Source organism: Bos grunniens, chromosome 20 (genome assembly GCF_055505025.1).
Source record: "Bos grunniens cultivar Pamir isolate PY7600 chromosome 20, Bosgru_T2T1.0, whole genome shotgun sequence".
Lineage (NCBI taxonomy): Eukaryota > Metazoa > Chordata > Mammalia > Artiodactyla > Bovidae > Bos > Bos grunniens.
The window spans coordinates 38,645,282-38,658,548 of record NC_141184.1 but is presented as its reverse complement, the minus strand read 5'-3'; the positions used below and the strand labels follow the sequence as shown (position 1 = coordinate 38,658,548).

Genomic DNA, 13,267 nt, shown 5'->3' with positions numbered 1-13,267 from the left:
ATTTGAACTGAAAGGATGGAAATACTGCCTCAGCCAAGTCTTGAAGGGCAAGTAGAAGTTAGACCAGGAAGGGTACTGAAGAAGGAATGGTATTTCATATAGATAGAAGTCTTGAAAAAAAAACTGAGGCATGAAACCACAGGATGTGTTTGGGAGAATACAGAATTTCAGTATTACCAGAGAATAAATTAGCCCAGAGGCTGAAAAGAGGTGTGTGTGTGGTGAGTGTGTGAAGGAGGCTGCAGGGACTCACCCTGACTGATTCAAAACTGAGTGTATCTTCTCGATGAGAGGAGACTGCAGTTGTTCATGTAGGAGAATAATGCCCTCAGTTCTAAGAAAGGTTATTGTGACTGCAGTGTAGAAAAGTCGCAGAAGAAGAGTGTGGGGGCAGGGCTACAGCAATGTTTTCTTAGAGAGAGGTGAGAAAGGTTCAAACCCCAAAATGCTCTAAGGAGCTATACCTAGAACACTGTCTCCTGCAGGTACAATATATCTTTGTTGAATGAATGAATGAAAGTGAAAGGGGCTCAGTCATGATCGATCCTTTGAAATCCCATGGACTATACAGTCCACAGAATTCTCCAGGCCAGAATACTGGAGTGGGTAGCCTTTCCTTTCTCCAGGGGATCTTCCCAACCCAGGGATCGAACCCAGGTCTCCCCCATTGCAGGCAGATTCTTAACCAGGTCAGCCACAAGGGAAGCACAAGAATACTGGAGTGGGTAGCCTATCCCTTCTCCAGTGGATCTTCCTGACCCAGGAATCAAACCCAGGTCTCCTGCATTATAGGCAGATTCTTTACCAAATGAGCTATCAGGGAATTCCAGATAAATGAATGGGTGATTTTAAAACATTAAAGTTTAACCAGTTTGTTTTTTCTTTAATTATTTTCTTAAATTTTATATTGGAGTATAGTTGATTAACACTGTTTTGTTAGTTTCAGGTTACAGCAGCAAAGTGATTCAGTTACACATTTGCGTGCTAAGTCTCTTTAGTCATGTCCTGCTCTTTGCTCCCCTATGGACTGTGGCCTGCTGGGCTCCTCTGTCCATGGGATTCTCCGGGCAAGAATACTGCAGTGGGCTGCCATGCCCTCCTCCAGGGGATCTTCCTGACCCGGGGTCAAACCCCTGTCTTTCATATGTCTCCTCATCGGCAGATGGGTTCTTTACCACTAGTGCCACCTGGGAAGCCCTTACAGATACATGCATCTATTCTTTTTCAAATCCTTTTCCCATTTAGATTATTAAGTATTGAGCAGAGTTCCCTGTACTATATAGTAGGTCTTTATTAACCAATTGTCTTATACAGTGAATATTATTGCTTTGAGACAATATTTTATTACCACCAGAGTAGGCTTTTCAATTTATTTATCTAATATAAGAATTGATTCTCAGGAGGGCAAATAAAACACGTGCTCTTTTTATGTAAAAAGTACAGGAATATACAAACAATATATAAACATATTTAAAGTCTATCTGTGGTATTAAAACTTTATTGAGAAAGAAAGTGAGGAAGGAAAATATTTTTAAAGGTTCTATGGTGGGAAAAGAATTTTAAAAGTTTAAGAAATGCCACTCTAAATAATTATTGTAACTTCAACAGCATTTGTTTGTTTTAATCTAGAACACTGAGTCTTTTTGTTTAACGTAATTCTACTTAAGTTCATCTGAGTATTTGAGATTCAATTTGGTATTATTGCTTATTTTGTTTTTGGTATCATATTGACTTGAGAAAAGTATATCTGAACAGAAAAAGAAAAATATTCCCATGACTCAGAGAAGTGGCATTTTAAATGTAAAACTCATTTCACCTGAGGACTACAAGCTATTCCAAAATGATATTTCATCAATCCTCCAAGTAATCTATTTTATAGCGAAACAGAGAAGAGCACTCCTAACATCTCTCCATGGGGATAACAATTAGTTATTCTAAATTCAGGCCCAGGAATATCAATCTTAGAGTAGTAGCAGGCATCTGAGTTGCTGTTTTCATGATGGTCATGGTTCTCAGATGGGAATTTTGTTGCTCAAGAACCTTCCATAACCTAGTACCCTAGGGATCTGGCAAACCAACTACTCGGTTAAAGCTAATACAGAATTGGCACCGGCCTCAGTCTCACTCTTCACTACCTCTCACCTCTCAAGGTGAGTGTATCTGCTAAGCAACCATCTTCCCAGGAAATGAACTGGTTTGATACTTTTTCCAAAGAGTGTCTGCTTTTTATGAAATACCGAGGTGATACTGTGTTCACAGCAGAGATATGCCATCTGTCCGAGCAAGCCCAGAAGAGAAAGTAATGGAATTCAAACCCGAGTGGCTGCACACACACTGCCATGGCATCTGTCTCTCTGATGAACTTGAATACCCCTGTGTCTGTGCTCTAGGGATCCACAGTTTTTTAATTCAAGATAGAATTCCCTTCAGAAACTGTTGCTATGAAGACCAAATTCCTCCACCTGCCAGTCTATTTTCTGATGGCAATGGGTCCACGCTATCCTCTTTTAGAAGCACTTTTTGGGTTCTCTATCTGTATCTAACAAACAAAGGTAAATGCTGGAAAACATGGATCAGAATTTTTAAGGTACTACCTGCAGGATTAATGTAGTCCAAGGCAGTTATTTCAGTTTTGCCTGGATGGGTCAAGTTTGGCTAGATGTGCTTTATGAGATCTGGATAAAGGCACTGTATTACATTCTGTACTTCAACCTCACAAACCAAAAGGAGCATGACTTTCTTTTCTTCTGATTTCATGATACAATATGCTCCTGATTTTCATCCTACTTTTATACCTAATTCTCCCTTTTTTAACTGAATCAACTTTTCTGCCCATGTAGCTGATATTCAGATTTTCTCTTCTCGTCCTTCTCTATACAATCTTCCCAGGTAATTTTATCCACTCTCATAGCTCTTTTATTTTTATGTGATAGCCCTTGACCAGCTCTATGTCCTGAATATATTAGACCTGTACTTAATCAATTGAAATCTGAATTCATGTGTCCCAAAGTCACCTCAGAATCAACAGGTCTCGGACTGAACTTCGTACATCCACTGGGAAGCCCTCAGTCCTATCCTTCCAAAATTAGTAGATGATATGCTCACCTGCAAGAATACTGCTAGAAATCTAGGCAGCATTCATGGCCTCTTTCTTCATCTCCATCATATCCAATCCCACACCAGTCAAATGTTGTCCTTTTATCTCCTTGTGTGTGTGTGTGTGTGTGTTCAGTCACTTCAGTCATGTTCAACTCTTTGCAATCCCATGGACTATGGACCACCAGGCTCCTCCGTCCATGGGATGCTCCAGGCAAGAGTACTGGTGTGGGTTTCCATTTCCCCCTGAGATCTTCCTCACCCAGGGGTCAACCCTCAGCTCCTGTGTCTCCTGCATTGGCAGGTGAGTTCTTTACCACTAGTGCCACCTTCTCTCCTTAGTTCCTTTCAAATATATTCATTGTGGCCACTGCAACGTAAGTTCCCATTCTCTCTGGTCTAGATTCCTTCCACAGCTCTCTGGTTGTTAGCTCTGATCCTAGTCTTGCTTTCTTCTCTTCATTTGTTTACACTGAAGGCAAACCACACTCTCTGAATCACAAATCTAAGCATGTAGTTTCCCTGGTTAACAGCTTTAAGTCGATTTACAGTCTGAAAACCATCTGTCTTCTGGTCCCTTCTTATTTCTCCAGCACTTTGAGGCTTCCTTAAATTTTATAGCTTCTTTGAGATTCTTAATTTCATCACGATCTCTCCACCCACACCTTTGTATCTTTCCTTCTCTCTCCATCCCATCCAGGAATTTGACGTTCACATGGACTTCCTCACTCTTTCATTGTTATTGCACTGTCATCTCTAAGACCTCAGTTCATTTATCCCTTTCTCAACCTCCCTTCCTGCCTGCTTAAGTCATAGTGGTTTCTCTTCAATGTGCTATCATAGGATATGGCATCCTTATTAATAGCTGGATCTGTCTGTCCAAATGCCCTAGTCCTAAGCACACCGTACCCCTGTTAATGAATGTAGAAATGCTATTTTCTCTGTCTGAAAATACACCACATCATCCTCCATCCCCCATTCCCACCTTCACCCAGCTAAGTCTTCCTAATCTCTCAACATTCGGGGAATGTTCTTCTGAAAAGTTTTCTCTGATTTTGCAAATGAGGCTAGGTGACTCTCCACTGTGCTCTTGTGGTAATGAATCATCTTTTATAATTAAGTCAGATCACAACACTATTCTGGTCAAGATCTTCCAAAGACTCCCCATTTCACTCAAAGTAACACTCAGAACCCTTGTCATAACCTACAGTGCCATACAGCATCTGCCCCCCCTTTCCTTATTATTCCTCTAACTTCATCTTTTAATGGTCTCCTCTTTCTTTTACCAAGTTTATTCATGCTACCCATTTAAGGCTATGGCAGCAGCTGAAATGTTTTCCCTGGCTATCTACGTGACTAACTCCCTTGTCTCCTTCAAACCCTTGCACAAATATCCCCTTGTCAATGCACCTGTGTGAGCACCCTGTTTTAAGTTGCAATCTGCTCCACTCCTCTCTATCTGCACACTTCAAATCTTCCCTTTTTAGCTGCATTTTAATAGCACTTCTTCCTTCCTATCAAACGGTGTAATTAATTTATGATTATTATTCATTATTTGTCTTTCCTTATTAAACTGTAAGCTCCTCACAGGTGGATATTTTTATCTGCCATGCTTACTCAAGTTTTCCAAGTGCCTTCAGCAGTTTCTGGAATAGAAGAGGTGATCAGTAAATAAGTTTAAAGGATGAGCCCTGATTGTACTATATTAAAATTGTCTTCCTTGCCCATCTGTCCACCACCAAACTATGCACTCTTTAAATGCAGGGAGTTTCACTAGTATGTCCATTTATAATATCTAGCACATTTCCTGAAAATAGTGGGTTTGTAATAAATGTTTGCTAAGTGCATATACTCATCCCTGGCCTCACTAACCCATAGTTCTCCAGGGTTTACAATCACACCATATCAAACTAGAAAATGAGTGCAAGAATGTTGTTTTCTTAGTGGAGAAATTTCACTATAAATTCTCATGGCATCTGAGATCTCCAAAGATGGAGTCCAATATTAATTGATATAGTGACTACAGTCAGCCCTCATTTGCTTGAGTTCTATATCCACAAAAATCGATCCTCAGTTGGTTGAATTCATGAATGCAGAAACCATGGATAAAAAGGACTGACTTTACAACTTCATTTTATGTAAGACACTTGAACTTTCACAGACTTTGTTATCTGTGGTAATTCCTAGCACAAATCCCTCATGGATTCCAAAGTGTTAGTCTCTTGGTCTTGTCCAACTGTTTGCGATCCCATGGACTATAGCCCACCAGGCTCCTCTGTCCATGGAATTCTCCAGCAAGAATACTGGAGTGGATAGCCATTTCCTCCTCCAGGGGATCTTCCCGAACCAGGGATTGAATCCGCATCTCCTGCATTGCAGGCAGACTCTTTACCATCTGAGCCACCCTCCAAGGATGACTATATTTCTCCTGCAGAGTCACTTAAGAGGTTAAGAATTTACCATAGTCCATTTCCTTTTTTTTTTTTTTTTTCTCCATTATGTATCTGTAATTGGGGCATTTATTTTAGTAAGTTAGAAAACTAAAGGAAGTCCTGGGGATTGCAAGCTTGAAAAATAATATATTTCCTTCTGTAACATCTCTTTTTCTTTCCTTTCTCAGAGCTCTTCCTGCCATGATGCAGTGGGTCCGCACACAGAAGCCAGGAGAGAGTGGCATCAATATTGTCACTGCCGACTTTGTAGAACTTGGTGATTTCATCAGCACTGTCATAAAGCTCAACTATGTCTTTGAAGAAGGGGAAGCCAACACTTGATGGTACTGTTTGGAGTATCAGTGAATAAGAAGGAGAAGATTCACTGTATTAGATGTATTGTCTATAAACACTCTGATCTTCCTATTCCACTGAGTTTCTGAAGGGATAAGGGCTGAAAGTGGGTGGGAAAGGGGGAAACCATTTCTTCAGTGATTATTATCGTACTCTTCATTACTATAAATATTTCATTTCCCATTTGATAAGCAAAACCTACTTCTAGTGTTAGGGATTAAAAAAAGACTAGTAAATTTTGTTTTTCAGAATTAGTCTTTGTAACTTATGGGTGTTTACTTGATTGTGTTTCTGATTTCAACTTAGGGCTCCTACACTTTCCTCCAAATGAAACTTTCTGCTCCCTCTCTCACTCGCTGTTTTTAATCTGATGCTGTATGGGACTTAAAAGTAATTGAATGCCCAGAATAATGTGTATTACATTGTTGTACTAAAATTTACTTGTTTTGTAGGATTTGGTATAATATTCTGTAGCCTGCAGTCTTGCTAACTTTTGGTCATAGATAATATGCATCAAATTGATTTCCCTGCATCAGTAATACTGGAGGCCATAATCAGTAAATTTTGTGTCATCTAAAAACAATAGTGTTTCACAGTATTTCTATTGAAGGCAGCTATAAATACAGAATAAAAAACTTTTGTGGAAGAACAATTAGTGCCAACTCCATATTGAAAAATGGAGGTGGTGAGGAGATGGATGTCACTTTAATTCAGAAATCTCTTAAATATTGTCTTGAAAATGCCCAGTAAATGAAAAATTATGTGTGTTAAAATCAGAAAACTCTGCTGGATTTGGAGATGATCATACTGAGTAAAATAAGAAAGAGAAGGACAAATAGCATTTGATATCTCTTATATGTGGGATAAAAAAAAGATACAAATGAACTTAAAAAAACAGAAAAAGGCACACAGACTTAGAGATCGAATTTATGGTTACAGGGGGAAGGGTGGGGACAAGAGAGATAGATTGGGAGTTTGGGATCGACATGTACACACCACTATATTTAAAATAAAATGACTTTCCATGAAAAAGTAAATAAAAGTAAAATTGTAAAAGAAAAAATTTTAAAAATGGACTCAGAAAACTCTGAAAAGAACACTTACAAAAGTTTTTCTAACAATTAACTTGACTAAAAAAATTAAAATAAGAAAAGAAAGAAAGATTGTGCAAGCTTTCCTACCAAATTAAGATTTCCCAACATGTCATTCTACATCCCAAATTTTGAGGAACATATTCTGAGAAGCTTCAATTTGAGTTTTTTTTAAATTAAAGTTGAGGGGAAGGGTCACAGAATGAATGAGAACAATGTCTTTGAAACTATGACTGTGACCTCTCAAGGATCCATGAAGCATCTTCAGGAGATTCTTAAGTATATGTGATCTGAGCAGATTTTGAAAATCACTTTGGGGTTCCGTCCATCTCACCCCAAGGTTAATTTTGAGGCAGAGGCCAAAGTTTCACAGAAAGTTTCTGCCTTCTGCCATGTGATAGTCCACATGTATGAGGAAGAAAAATGCAATACAACTTTAAGCATTGCTTCCCCTTGGTGTCTTTGCAATATTTGACAGCTCCAAATAACCTTAAAAGAGCACAATAACCCTTTCCTATATGCCTCACAGGACTATTTTGAGGCATTTATAAAAATATATAAAATTTGCTGAAATTTGTACAATTCTGAATTATTTTATCTTCATGTTTAGAAATAATCACACCTCAATAGTTTCCTGGGGGGAAACAACATAATCCATGTAAAGTGGGACCATAGAGAAATAAATGCATGTTCTCAGTTTTTAATTAATTTAGACATACAACATGTGGTTTACTCTCTGAGTCTTAGGTAAGGGATTTGATTCCAAGTTTATGTACATTAAAATTATAAATGATCAAGAGTTTATTAGAAGATTACACATACTCATTATCAGAAAATAGTATTTATTAACCACTGAGGGGAAGGGAGAGAAATTGTTTAGATGGAAGAGAACATTTATGGAAAGTACACAGCTGTGTTTTGTTGACCAAGTAGCGTGCATATATACAAGCAACAGATATATTCTCCATTCCAGTTGTGTGTATTTGTATCAATAAACAAAATAAACCAATCTGTACCTACTCCTTGCAAGCGGACAGATACAAATACACACAAACACACACAGTCACGGACAGACACAGTGACAATTCTTCTTTTCAAGTGAAAACTTTGATGACATTAAATACTGTAGTTTTAAGACCAAAACCCTTAACAATGTCTGAAAAAGAGTTGATGAGAACTTTGAAAGTAGAGTAACTGATTATATTCAAATATTTTTGTATGAATAGATAATAGTATCTACAAATATAGTTTTCTTTCCGCTTCCTCTCTCCTTGCAGTTTTACTGTCTTTCTATATCTTTCACCTGCTCTTTATGTGCAATGGAATATGATTCTGTAGCTTCTTGAAATTAATGTCCTGTGAAGTTGTTTTTTGGGCAGGTTTTCTCTGACTATTCATTATTCATCCCTCAGGAGGACCTTTAGCCAAGCAAACTTACAATGACACAAGGATTTAACTTATAAATGTATGAGAAAACCGATCTTTCAACATATTAATGAAAAATGAGTAAAATATAGAGGTAACTATGTTGTATTTTCTTGAACTTAGATGCTTTCTTATAATATTCGCTTAGATTAGCTTTGCCATATTTGTCATTTGGGTGCTGGAAAAAAAACAAACGTGCTGAAGCATTAGATTAATTGTGCAGTTTTTCAACTGGAGAAAGCATTTCATTGCAATTAATAATCGGCACATAGAGACCTTGTTTGACAAGAGATATTTCCAAGCCAATGTTTGGTTTCCATGTGGATATACAGTGTATAAGTAGCAGGCACTGGGAGTACATGGACTTGCCTTAATTTCTAAAGGAGGGAACAGGTAGATGTGACCCCTGGGTCCTCCAGCTAGAGGGAGAGTTCACTAGAAGGGATTCCTTTGCAAGGAGAATAGAGAGAAGATGCCTTTGGCTGTCTTCTGTCCATTGGCCCTGCTCTGGAACACACTTGGGGAGCAGGCTGTGGGCCTTAATAAAGAGGTGGGGTGAGGACTAGTGGGATGTGATTAGAGTTTACCATCAGCCCAAGCTCCTTTGTCTTAGTTACGCATTGTGTTTCCAGAGCATTTGAGCACAAGGGCTACAAATAAACCCCCAAGTGGTAGGAGATATGTCTTGGTGCACATTTTGTTTTGCTTAGTTCTTAAGACTTTTCCATCACTAGTCCTGCAAGGAAGAAAAAAAAAAAAAACAGAAACAAAATCCAACTTTTACCCAATTATAGCAGGAAATCAAAGGGGTGAGTGGCTGATGAGGGAAAATATGCCAGGAGTATCATTTTTTGGTTGCTTTCTTGTCTGTAATTTTGAAGGTTTGAAGGCACAATATGGTGATGACTCCTGCCATTTCATCCTTTATGTCTCCCTTATTACTACACAGTCATATGAATGCAGAGAATGAGGAGGCATCTTTTAAAAGCCTTAGGATACTCTATATGATGACCTCAATATTCACTTTCAGCCATACTAGGAAAACTTACTTTTCATGGAGCACCACCTAACAGTGAATGTATTAGAGCATAAAGTGTTTGGTATGTATGCACCTATGTGTGTACACACATAAACACACACACACACACACACACACACAGCATGAACATCTCACACATTATTCAAGAGGAAACCACTCTAATCAATCAACCTGATTCTATGGCAGTTTTAACTCTTAAAATCAATATCTCCTACATAAGTAGGCACAAACATAATTCAAATATTTAAATATTTAAGAGGAGAAAAATCACTAGAAAACCAGTGAAAAATAAGACCATCATAAATAAGAAATGCCTAGCAGTGATAGTCTTAACTATGTTGTCAGTAACACTTCAAGCTGGAGAATCAAAGATGAACTTAAAAATAAATCATAAACAAGCAAACACACATCTTCTCTTAATGTTGTTTTAAGTTCTTTGAGGCTCTAAGATGTTTTAGCCAATGTTACCCATTCAGGATCTCCCCTGTTAGGACTCCAGACCGGAAAGTTGGAAGTCTCAGGAAATGTATGTTTTCGTGAGTTTTTCAGTTCTGCAATTTTAATGATCCAGCGACACAAACTTCTGACCTTTGGTTGCTGTCTAGATCAGAGCTTCACAGGTGGAGTGCTGCTTTCTGAATCGCTAATAGAAAATAATGCATAGTGTCCCTCAAGATATGCTAAACAAGGTTTTTAAAAGTATTTTATGTTATAGCACTTTAGTCTTTTCAACTAGATTTCAGTGACACAATGGTGTAAATGCTGTATTTGCCATAACTCACTGGTGGCTCCTGTGTTACATACGGTTTTAAATAATGCTCTAAATTGTTTGTTTTCCCAATGACAATGATAAAATGTTCTGTGGAATTTGTAAAACGTGTTGATTAAGTCTATTGAAAATTGTGCACTTTTTATTTCATTTGTGATACTCTTTTATAGTTATTAGTTCTAAATGTGTATTTGTATGAGTCAGAAGTATGTGCTTGTATGTGGTGTGTGTGTAAGTGTACTATATCTTGTACAAAATCAAACTTATCCTAAAGAAAAAGGGCACATTATGACCAGCCTTAATTCATTGACATTTTTGTTACTGTTGCAATTTGGGATTAAAATTTAAAAGGAGATTATGTTTTTGTTAAAAATAGCCTTTTTTTTAACCACATGAGGAATGTGCTTTAGTACTTATTTGAGTTCCCACAAGCAAATGATGCAGCCTGTGGGATACCCAATGCTCTTTAAGTTTCAAACATCAATTAATTTATTAACTTCATTACTGTGCAAAGAAACTAAATTCAGACTCACTTCCATCCACAAGACAGCCAGTGCACTTCTAAAGTTGTTCTTCCAAACATGGAACCCATTTTTCATGGAACCCATTTTTAGGGAACCCAAGTTTTCTTTAAAAAAATGTTTCTCCAAACCATTACTTAAAAAAAAAAAAAATGAGTCTTCTCAAGTATAATGAACTGCCTTGGCTCTGTGAGAGTCACAAAAGACCCATCAACATTAGGTAGTACCAATGTGATTCCCTTTGCAAAAAAGCAGGAAGCAACACTCCTGAATTTTTGCTATCTGCCTAAGTGCATTCAAATACTAATTTAAGGATCTGCACTGGTGGTCATGTTCAAAGCAAAACTCTGTAATCTTTAGGTCTGGGATCTTGGTACAGGATATTAATCGACCTTCTTTTCTTTTACTCCATCTTCAGTTATGTTTGTCCCATATTTAAGGTTGCTAGATAGAATACTGGACACCCAGTGAAACTCAAATTTCAGATACACATGAATATTTTTAGAATAATATTTCCCAATATTTCATGAGATGTACTTATACTAAAAATTATTCATTGTTTATCTGAAATTCACATTTAATTGGGCATTTCTGCATTTTTTTTCTAATCTTAAATCCCTATGCATCCTGTCTTTTACAGTCGGGCTACCTATAGGGGATAATATCCTACCTCTTTCCACACTCCTGTGTTAAGACAGTTCATGAAAATCAGTAGTCTTAATACCCCTCATGAAGGAAAATATTGGCCCATGCCAAGTCCCAGAAATGTGTTATGAAGGGCCAACTGAAGTACAGGAAGAATAATCAGGCAAGAACTTTCATAAGATCAATGCCACATTCACTTTTCTATTGTGAGATCCAAGTCTCTCTCCCCACAATTAATCCCTAATGTAACATTCCCCAATAATTTGGGACAACCTGAAACATACCCATACATTAAAAATGCCCCTGGAGAAAAGTACCTTCTAATTCATACCAGGACCACTTTAAAAATTTGTTATCTTTTTCTTTCAGAGAGGTAACAAATGAATCCATTACTCTTCTTATTAACAACTTAGCACAAATGATTTTTATCAGATTAGACCTGGTCATCTATGGAACTGTAGAAAATTTGACATAGAAAGGAACTCTCTTGACTGCTGGAGGAAGAGAGGAGTGTCCAAGGTGTGGACACAGCTCTGTCTGTGCCTATTCAGGAGATTGGGTGGAAGAGACAGCAGGTGGGAATGTAGTTCCTGACCATGAAGCCGCACCTGCCAGAGAGACTCGTCAAAGCAGATTATCATAACCAACACTTTTTCTAAGGAATTGGAAACCCAACCCATCCCAGAGTAAGAACCGTGAGACCTAAGGTCATTTTCTAGACAAATTTGCAAAGCGTAAAATGTGTTGGAATTCCTAAAATAGAGTTTTCAAATATTTCTGAATTCAACAGTGACTCCTTGGCAGGGTCTGAATGGGGATGGAGTTTCAGGACATTTGGGTAGCTGCCTCCTCTCTTAAAATTTATATAAGTGATAGGAAAATCCAAATCTCTTAATGTAACATTTCCATCTCATGGCCCCTGCTTTCACACATTTCTGTTGATTTACTTCATGTCTAAAGGATGGGAATTTGCAGAGCTGGTGACATTTCCTTCATTAGACACGAGAAATTCACCAGCGGGAGACAGACCTGTGCCTTCTCTATTTAGGATCTGGTCATTGATACTTTAATAAATGTGATGTAAAGAAAATACATGCCTACAGTTCTGTTTAGCAAATGAAATTTTTTTGATAAGATTGTGTTCTTAATGTTAAAAAAAGTTTCTTTGTATCCAGTGAAAAACCTAATAAAGTCCTGATACCAGTTGTCTTAATTTTTTTATTTCATATTCATCAGCACTTTATTACAGCCCCAAAGTGGATCTGTTAAATAAGACATGACTCAGAGCAACAGAAAATGTCATTCTTTTTAAAAAAATATAAATCACCATATTAGGATTTCCTCTATGAAAGAATATATCCTTCACCAAAAAAGACAATGCTATGATTGCTTCCATTGCATCAAAGTTAGGCATCTTCAAAGTCTGATGCTTTTAGCTTCTGGTATTGCCACAAAAGCCAATATCACTATAGCAATACCATACTGATGAATATCGTATATTAGTACTATAAAACACCATCTTGACACCGTGTATAGGATGTTGGGTGCGGTATCATATCTGTATCACAAAAACAGTAAAAAACTGAGGTCCCATCCCTTCTTTTTGCTCCCCTCACCTCCAGAACTTCAGATGAAGCAGAGGCTGACCTCATAAAGTAAAGTGAAAGTGTTAGTCACTCAGTCATGTCCAACTCTTTGCAACCCCATAAACTGTAGCCAGCCAGGGTCCTCTGTCCTTGGGATTCTCCAGGCAAGAATACTCGAGTGGATTGCCGTGCCCTCCTCCAGGGGATCTTCCCAACCCAGGGATTGAGCCCAGGTCTCCTGCAGTGCAGGCATATTCTTTACCTTCCAAGCTACTGGGGAATCAGAGCAGGCCCCAGAAATTAAAGAAG

At 37.9% G+C, this 13,267-nt stretch overlaps 1 protein-coding gene across 3 annotated transcripts in view; it reads left to right on the top strand.

Moving 5' to 3' along the window:
* PLCXD3 (phosphatidylinositol specific phospholipase C X domain containing 3) overlaps positions 1-12,577 on the top strand; it is a 201,378-nt gene extending 188,801 nt beyond the window's left edge. For all 3 annotated transcript variants that reach the window (XM_086361570.1, XM_086361572.1, XM_086361571.1), the window contains exon 3: positions 5,717-12,577. In XM_086361570.1, the coding sequence (XP_086217696.1) occupies positions 5,717-5,870 (154 nt within the window). In that variant the 3' untranslated portion in view covers positions 5,871-12,577. The remainder of the gene's footprint in view (positions 1-5,716) is intronic.
* Positions 12,578-13,267: the final 690 nt, after the last annotated feature.